Source organism: Myxocyprinus asiaticus, chromosome 15, assembly GCF_019703515.2.
Source record: "Myxocyprinus asiaticus isolate MX2 ecotype Aquarium Trade chromosome 15, UBuf_Myxa_2, whole genome shotgun sequence".
NCBI lineage: Eukaryota > Metazoa > Chordata > Actinopteri > Cypriniformes > Catostomidae > Myxocyprinus > Myxocyprinus asiaticus.
Window position 1 is genome coordinate 39,631,099 of NC_059358.1, and position 9,571 is coordinate 39,640,669.

At 36.1% G+C, this 9,571-nt stretch overlaps 1 protein-coding gene across 1 annotated transcript; it reads right to left on the reverse strand.

The window, feature by feature from the left end:
• Positions 1–1,226: 1,226 nt before the first annotated feature.
• LOC127452635 (iroquois-class homeodomain protein irx-2-like) lies at positions 1,227–6,417 on the reverse strand. The gene is made up of 5 exons (XM_051718263.1): positions 5,976–6,417; positions 4,470–4,872; positions 3,482–4,135; positions 3,067–3,139; positions 1,227–2,708 (listed from the first exon to the last, which is right to left on the reverse strand). The coding sequence occupies exons 1-4, from the start codon at positions 6,192–6,194 to the stop codon at positions 3,090–3,092; spliced, it is 1,326 nt and encodes a 441-aa protein (XP_051574223.1). The 5' UTR covers positions 6,195–6,417; the 3' UTR covers positions 1,227–2,708; positions 3,067–3,089.
• Between the last annotated feature and the right edge of the window lie 3,154 nt (positions 6,418–9,571).

Consider the following 9,571-nt stretch of genomic DNA (forward strand, 5'->3'; position numbering starts at 1 on the left):
AATCAGCATTTGAGCGGTTTAGTTTCGAATATTTTGCTATTATTAACATATTAAACGTCAATAATCGATTCAATATTTATTTATGTATTTATTTATTTATTTATTTATTTGAACCCGTTTTAACGTATTTAAAATATAGGCCTATTCGACACATTCAGTTAAATAATAATAATAATAATAATAATAATAATAATAATAAATAAAAAATAAAAAAAGAAGTTTATTGACTCTTGTCAAATATCACATTTATAATTTTACAATTTAAAGGGGTGACTAAAAATACTGTCCCAAACCCATGTGCTTACTGAATAAAAAATAAATAAAAATGCCCTTATAAGTGCGTCAAATTATGAGCCTAAATCAATGTTATCTGTCTAATAACACATTTCCAGCAGTCTGTATTGCGGTCTTTTCCCTCACCTTTACCTGATCCCAATCAAACAGAGGTGGGTGAACTTTTTTGATGTTTTCAAAGGCTGTTTTACAGAAACAATAACTCTTTTTATTGAGAACAAATGTTGACATTTGAAGGGAGTATGAATGGAACCGCCTGTGGTGCCATTTTGACAGCAGTGGTCGATCCCCCACGGGATCCAACCTGAGATTAAAGCCTGCATTTCAATAATTCACCTCTAATAATGAAGCCTTTCGCTCAGGCCTGTATGCACACCCGCAATACACTTCACGGGACAAATTCAAACGTTATATCATCGAGAAAAGCGACCTAATTCATCTCAGTACTGACCTGAATTCAATGAGTAAAATCCAACTGAGTAGCCTAATACATGCTGTCAGTCATGACATTAACCGAGCGTGAAATGTGTCTAATGTTGTTATTTGTAATGCTTATTTAATTATTAGGAAATATTAGGCTATCGGCATACAACTTTCTGTTACCGTAATAACAGTTCGGAGCACATACAATGTATATTTGCGTTACGATCAGCCCACCGATGCCATGTTTAGACTTAATGACAATAACAATAATAACAATTAATAAAAATAGGCATAATAATAATAATAATTGTTATTATTACAATTATTATTATTATTATTATTATTATTATTATTAATGATAATATAATATAAAAATAAAATCAAAATAAAATACAATTATTATTATTATAAAACATTATTAATAGCTGATTATAATAATTATTGTTATTATTATTTTAATAAATAAATAAAAACATCTAATAAAATATTATGCTTATTTTCTGTTTCTTCTTCTTATTGTTGTTGTTTTTGTTATTATTATTATTATTATTATTATTATTATTATTATTATTACTATAGCCTTTTTTGCTTTATTGTAAGGTTGTTAAAGCTAACACCGTGAGCGATAATAGTCTGTTTAACGAACGCCTTTAAATTTTAACGGAGTGGCCCGTAAGAGAGACGTCATTCCCGTCACACACACACGCGGGCCCCATCGGAGCTGGCAGATGTTTAGACACGATTTTATGGATCGTTCAATATCGGTCTATAATGAAGCCCGACTGGTCATCTTAAAAGCCCGCCGGGAGCTCATAACGCTTCCTTTCCAGCCCTGTATTCATCATGCTGAAAAATAGATGAAGGCCTGGATTATCAGCAGCCTCTATTATTCACTGCTATCAAGACCACATTCAACATTCAGACTTGATATTCACAGACACTAGATGTAATTAATAAGCGGTTTTGCGTTTAAAAAGGAGCAATTAATAGGGCTGGGCTAAATTATATATATAATATATAGAGAGAGAGAGAGAGAGAGAGAGAGAGAGAGAGAGAGAAAATTGTGATATTAAATTGTGGTATTAAGGCTACAGTAGGCCTACATATTGAACGTTAGTTAGAACCTATCAAAATTTCTGTATGGCAGGAATAAACATGTCTATTACGATTGTTTTTTTTTTTTTTTTTATCATATCAGTTGATGTTATAGTTCAGTTGAGATATATTAGATATACGAACAATATTTATATCATAGACTTAATATTTATATCATTTTTTTTTTTTTTTTTTTTTTTTAAATAGGCCACTCAAATTGTGCCAGTGCAGACTAGCGAATTTTATTTACAATCAGAGATATAAATTAGTAAAATTCTCCTTGTTAACAACATTGTGTAACCTCGGCTTTTTGAAATAAAAACCAATCATGATTTATTTACAAAACAATGTTCAGTTCCCATTGCAATACAACTTGCATAAATTATAGGCTGTCGCCGTCATTACAAAAATAAATATCAAATGTATTCCACTCTTAGTCAAGTTTATACCAGTCCCGAGTTCTCGTTTACACTTCACACTTCTAGCAGATAAAGTCTTATAGGAGGCATATAATGTCCCACGCATGTATACAACCGGTGTCAATGAAGCTACTATAAGGATCCTGAGAAATAATGTTCCTCATTGAAAAGTCACATATGTTGGGATAAAGTACTTCATCAATAAATGAACAGTCCATCCAGACCAAATTGGCTATTTTGCCTTAATATTTTCGGTCCTTCTTGTCCTTGTCCTTTTCTTTTCTTTTCTTTTCTTTTCAATAATCTTAACTTTTAGGGTTGTAATGTCTATAGGCAGGTGCTCTGTAGTCCGTGGGTGTACAGTGGCACACAAAAGGTTCCGCGTAAAGAGCAAATGTTAGTTTAAAACAGCTTGGGGAGAGAGAGAGAGAGAGATGATGGCTTGTTCGCTTTGTTCAAAGCAACTGTGACACCTACCTGTGAACCAAGGAAACAAAACCTGCATCAGTCGATTTTACAAAAAATAAATAAATAAATAAATAAAAAAAAAAAAAAAAAAATACAAATAAAATAAAGAACAAAATAAAACTACCATTACATTAAATGTATATATATATATATATATATGTATGTATGTATATCTAAACCACTAGAGACCATCTTCTTTATGCAGTAGAAGTAAACGGGAAGGCCTCATTATCATACTCAAAACAGTGGGAACAACACGACCGATCAAATATGAGGAAGTGGCCCATGGTGACACTCAATTGTCATGATCAAAATGACTCGTAATGACTCTTAACCTACACTTCAAATGCTAAAATTAGCGACTTACTTGAAGGATCTGCCTCCTTGTCTTTAACTCGAGAGATAAGACTGGGGTCTTACTGTGAACACCTCGGTGGGGTCTGTGGGGAAACGGAATAGTCTACATCGATTGACAGCTTAAATATGTAATATATACACAGTCATAGCTCTACTTTTTCAATTATGCAAAAAATAAATTGAAAACTTTGGATAACCCACATTTGAAGGCTGAAGTAGACTAATCATATAGCATACTCTGCCATAAATTAAGATGAACTAAACTATAAGTGTTCAAAGTAATTAATCAGTATTTTATGCACTATAGTTGCAAATAATACTATATTAAATATGTCTACACGAAATCAGTGAAATTATAATTTGGTAGGCCCACCAAATGGGCTTTTTCGTTGGTCAAGATCAACAGCATTAGGGCCTTTACGCACCTTTTTTGGATTCTGCACTGGAGGCCATGAAATGTTGTTCAGTCTGGTTTGGATTAGTCTTTATTAGGGGGTCGCCAGTCTGTTTGTGCAGAAGTCCCTCAGCAGCTGGATTATAGCGCAGAATCCCTTGGCCCTGCAGTGGGCTAAAGTTGCCATAGTTTGTGTAATTACTATAAAACGGAGAGGCGTAATAAAGAGGCCTTCCTAATATGGAGGTGGCGGGGTACACTGCGCCCGCCGGGGACGCGCTGGGAGCCGTGGATGTCAAATGGCCAACGCCCGGGGGACAGTTCTGCACCAAGTGCTGCTGCTGTTGCTTTGGGTCCGAAGTGGCGATTTCGGCTAATGACCAGAGTTTAGGTTTGACGGTATGGTTTTGACTGTCCAGGCATGTTTTGTTGGCGTTGTTTCGGGTGTCCTCTCGGTGATGGTAGGTCAAGAGAGGGGCCTCCACCCCAGTCAGAGGAGAGGACGTCAGCGGCTTGGGTGACGGGCCCCTTGGCCGCTCCTCGTGGCCCGTGTCAATATCACTCCCTTCGCATTTGTCCTTGGTATCAGGTCCAGAATCACAAACGGTCCTACACGTGGCCTTCTCTCCGTCCGACTCCACTGAGCAGGAGTGATCTGTCAGGGCATCGACGTGCAAACTGATTCCTATGTAGACAAATAAAACAGCCGGATTCTTACAAATCATCCCGTTATCTCTGAAAACTGCATTCATTTACGACGCTAAAGTTGGAATTGACGCAAACATAAGTGCGTGATTCTATGTTATCGCAAAGTATGCCTAAATCTATATGTTTGGAATAAAGTTGAGCATTACAACGCATCCATTACGCTTTTATTCAAATGTAGCAGAACATTCAAATGAAACACGTTTCCCATTTGTTATGCAATTTTCATAAACCCGTGTGGCAAAGACAAAACCTCAAACAAACCGCACGAATTATTGCTTTTAAATAGTAAAATGCATTATGATAAAAAGTACCTTCGTCGTCAGCAGACGCCTCGCCGTTGTCCATGTTTTTATCCGTGCGTTCCTCTTTTCTCTCTCCCTCCCCGTCATCCTCATCCTCATCTTCACTTTTATTCCGAGGTGCCCATGTCATTTTGTTCTCCTTCTTGAGTCTCCGTCTGGCATTAGCGAACCAGGTTGACACTTGTGTGAGGGTCATTTTGGTAATAATGGCCAGCATGATCTTTTCTCCTTTTGTGGGATAAGGGTTTTTCCTGTGCTCCTGCAGCCACGCTTTTAACGTGGCTGTCGCATCACGCGTAGCGTTTTTTCGGTAAGCGGGATCATTGAGCTGGTACGGGTAACCGGGACTCCCGTACGGGTGATAACTTATCGCTCCTGCCATCCCCGTAGTGTGCGCGTCATACGGAGATCCCTTCGAAAAAAGACATTTATATATTTCATACACTGTTGTAAAAAATCGGTCCATGTTCATTCTGATAATATATATCAGCATTATACAGTGTTAATGCTATTCTTAATGGTCATTATAAAGTGTAACCAAAAATATAATACTACTAATAATTAAGCCAATAAACAATGATTAATCCTTCATACAATTATCAGAATGCACAATTACATGGGACTGGGGTGGATAACAGATAATGGGTAATTGCAGCCATTTTGCATAATCATCAGCCTGACTTCCCCAGTGCAAGTGTGTTTTGTCAGAAGCATATCAGTGAACCGCAGCATTACAAATCCTATTAGAAAATCACTGGATATGGACCATTTTTTTAACCGCTTTCATGTGCCATGTCATTAGCATTGCAATTCATCTATTCACGATTGAACAGCGTCTATTGAACTACAGACCACTTCCAAATTGTAAGCAAATGACAACTCAAATATATATAGTTAGGCTGCAACTCCAGGATTGTAGGTACGCACAACAACGCACATTCGTATGAATAATTTCTCACTGATCATTTTACAAGACCATGATATATATATATATATATATATATATATATATATATATATATATATATATATATATATATATATATATATATATATATATATATATATATATATATATATATATAAAATTCCCCTAGTATCTAAAAATAATTCAGTGCACATTTAAATGATAAAAGTTAAAGTGAAAGTGGGCCTGAATGCATTCTAAGAAATATTTACACGCATGTTCTTATTGTTTTAAATAGATTAATGCACATTTGCGGTTGTAAAATATTATAACAAAAATTCGACTACTTAAATAAATAACTTTATTATTATTTTATAAAGAATGACGAGATTGTAACCATTGAATTGTTGTTGGCACCTAGAGCAACGCCAACCCCAAGTGCGCGCATAGCATTTGTATTCATGACCCGCATTAGCTTTCCCTTTGAAACGCACATGCAAGACCCCCTAACCCACAACTGTAAGTATAACCCTTCAGCAAAAGCATCCTATCAAGAACAATGACTTTGTGAACTGCGATGGCTCTAAACCCACAACAGGGCTATTTACCATGTAGGACGGGAATCCCGTGGCCGGATCTGTTGAATAGGACAGAGGGCTGGAGAATCCATTGGCGGAGGCTGTGAATGCAGCTGATCCGGGGTACGGGCTGAACGCTGAACCGGAGGAGGACCGGGCCAGCTCCTCACTCCGCGGGGCGGCCAGCGGACACGAGTAGAGCGCCAGAGAGCCCGTGGGCTGGTAGAGGTAACCCTGAGGATAGGACATTATTATATAAAGACTCGACTGTTCTCTCTCCAGCAGAGGAAAGCAGGAGGGCGGAAAACGAGTTGCTCAATAGAATCAGCGCATCGAACAATCGAGTCGAGGGATCAACTAATAAAAGAAAATAAATAAATGCGCAAAAGGGAAGAGATCAGCGAAGTGCCGTCATGAAGATCCCCTAGCGTCCGTTTGTTTTTAGTGCTCGGGAGTGTAGAGTGAAGAGTTGCTGGAAGGAGCAGGCGAGTTTCTGAGAGCATTGGAGAAACCGGAGCTGTCAATCACAGCTCATCTGAATATTCCATCTCCGCCCCTCTTTCGAGCAGTGAAGTGCAATTCCGGAACAAAACCTGCGCGGAGAGCAGTCTGTGCGTTCTAGTCGTCGCGTTTCCACCGTTTATCGATGGCAAGTTTTCTTTCTCTTTTTATATATTTCATAGAACGCTCGTGCTATAGTTGACGGATAGCATGATGCAACTTCACCATTTGTCATAAAAAAAAAAAAAAAAAAAAAAAAAGGATCCCACTGTTTCTAATAAGGCTTTACTCATAGACATTACATTGCCTAAGTCATTGCGTTTTTACATAAGCACTAAGTAGCCTAATAATAAATTATATGTACTTCATAAATACTATATGTGCTATGTATGTACATTTTCATTATTATTTTGGTTGAGTTACGTGTAATTACGCAATTTAATTGCTATAATTTGGAATGGCCTATGCGTAAGGACGCTTTATACTCAATGCATGATATACTCAATGTGGCGTGCTGTTATTTAATTTTTTTTTCCTTCTAGTTCTTGTTTTAATTGTTAACTGCGTTGTGGTATGCTAGCCAGAGGAGCAGTGCGCACACAAGCCGATGGGAGGTGTCATCTTCCACGCAGTCTCTAATATTTCAATAATCGCAAGAGGTATTCCGTCCTTACAGTCGGGGTTTGCTTCTTCATACGTGTAACATTTATTTAGTAATAACTCTGCAAGATTTAAAAATAATAATAATTATTATTATTATTAAATAATATTTAAATATTATTATTATTATTTATTATTATTATTATTATGTTTAAATCACAGCTGATCATGGCAGTAAACAAGCAAACTTGTTAAACTCGAAAATAATCTATAATGTGTAAAAGAGGAAAAAGTGATGTGTAAAGTATGCATCGAATGGGTGCTACGCATATTAATTCGACTTTGACCTTTATTAGCGTTACTATTTCAAATAGGCATATATTATCCCCCCGAGTCAATACGAAACAGTGCTCGGAAACGTATTGCCTTTTTTATATTCTCAGCAGTTAATTGACAGGCCAGCAATAATCAATTTACATTTGCAAGGATTTACAGTTTCTTCAGTAGAAATGTAACCTATACCAATTAGGCCACTGCGTTAAATTAAAGTGGCATATGCAAATATAATTCATATAAGCAGTCCTTTCACAAGACAGTAAAAAAATAAATAAAATAAAAAAAAATAATAATAACAATTATCCAAACATATTTCGCAGTGAGCATCAGCAATAATGATATTTTTAGATTTATTCAAAGGTTGAACATTAATGGATATATGAATTAAATTGCAAACAAAAGCATACGAAAGCAAAATTCAAATGCTTAACAATGGTGGTAGTGGTGAGAGGAAATAAAATGGTCGAAAAACAAAGCACAAATATTCTTTATTTTATCCAATTAATCTCTTATACACACTGTTTTATTCAGCTCTCATGCATCAGGGTTACTCAGATATATAGATATATAGTCGGTCTTATTTCTTCCCTATTTGAAGTCCTGTTTCTACCCCCTTCTGTCTTATTTCTATCAAAAAGTAATTTGTAAAGACTGGAAACAGATTCATTTGGCGGTGATGGCTCACTGAGGAAATAAAGCACGCGGCATGGGAGAGCGCGCGAGCTGCGCAGGTGATGCTGCCAGGCGCGCGCCGCACAGCAGGGGGCAGTAGGTTAACTAGGTTAACTTTCATGCTTAGAAACCCTCGTGATATTTTAGTCCCAGCAAACATGATGGAATTATAGGAGATTCAAGACTGCAGCTAAGTATCAGTGAAATGCCATTATCCAATTCACAGCGATTCAAGCCGGCAGAAGCCTTTAAACACGAAATTATGGAATTAACCAACAATAGGCTTGCATGGTATTATTGAGTTGTCGTCTAAAAGCGTAAACATATATAAAAATGTCCTTTACATTATATATTGGCTTGGCCAGGTATAGTAGTATTTGTTGTGTGAAAAAAACAAACAAACAAACAAACAAACAAACAAACAATGTATTTGTTTGTTTTTGTTTCTTGAATTAATTCAAATACAGCTTGTGTGCCATAATTATTCAGAACTTTATAATTGTAGACAATTCAGTAGCCTATGTTATTGTTATTTATCAATTATAAACTGTTGGATAATGACCTCTATTATGTTGCTCTGCAAAACAGGTCATTTCAGTGAGTATAGCTACAATTATAATTTAGTTGACCATATCTCTAATGCATGCACTTGGATGCTTATACTGCACATGAGAACTTGATAATGAAATGCATTAAATTATATTATAAATTAAGTCATTTACTTATGTTTATCAAACATAATTATGTTAAATTAAATTATGTAAGGTCATTTATTTCTTCAATTAAAAATAAATAAATTCAATAAGCATATTATTATTATTCCTAACATATATAAAAGCAGAATTGCACAAATACAACATTGCACAGTATGCAGCGAGTGAGCTTTGCAGTCATGAACAGTAAATATAATCAGCTGGATTTCCCAATAGTACATTCAATCACTTGCCTTTGATACCATTGATCAAGTTTTAGCAGCAAAATCTGTAATTATACGGGCCCTTATGCTATATGAGAAAAACCACACACACACACACACACACACACACACACACACACTCACTCACACACACACACACACACAAATACATTCAGGATCCTTACAGAGTCAGATTTATGATGCATGCCATCGATTTGGATAGAAGGAAACAACTATTGATTTTTCATTTTTTTTTTTTTTTTTTTATCAAACTTGTTTACTCAAGGATAATACAGCTTGGCTATGGCAGCTCCAGTGAGTAGCAAAGGGATTAGGACCACTGCCTTTTGATGAGATAAATTACTCAGTGCAACTTCAATGGCCAAAGGGGTATACTTTGATCTTATGTTACTTCATTTACCCTTATGACTAAATGATTATTGATTTTATATTCTTAACTCTGAAATGTGAAACCTAGACAGCTGACAGGGTTTGAAGTGCTGTTTCTGTGAAGTACAATTCTCTTTGGCCTACTTTGTATGCGTGTATTTGTGTGTGCATAAATCTTAGATAGCGTGTGCTTATTTTCCTGTATGTGCAT

What these genes read in the sequence shown, in the direction of transcription:
- LOC127452635 (XM_051718263.1), bottom strand. Translation starts at nt 6,194, where the DNA reads ATGTCCTATCCTCAGGGTTACCTCTACCAGCCCACGGGCTCTCTGGCG. An exon ending in CGGGATTCCCGTCCTACATG is followed by an intron (nt 4,873 to 5,975) that starts GTAAATAGCCCT and finishes CTTTTTTCGAAG; the next exon opens with GGATCTCCGTATGACGCGCA. An exon ending in CAGTGCAGAATCCAAAAAAG is followed by an intron (nt 3,140 to 3,481) that starts GTGCGTAAAGGC and finishes GTTTCCCCACAG; the next exon opens with ACCCCACCGAGGTGTTCACA.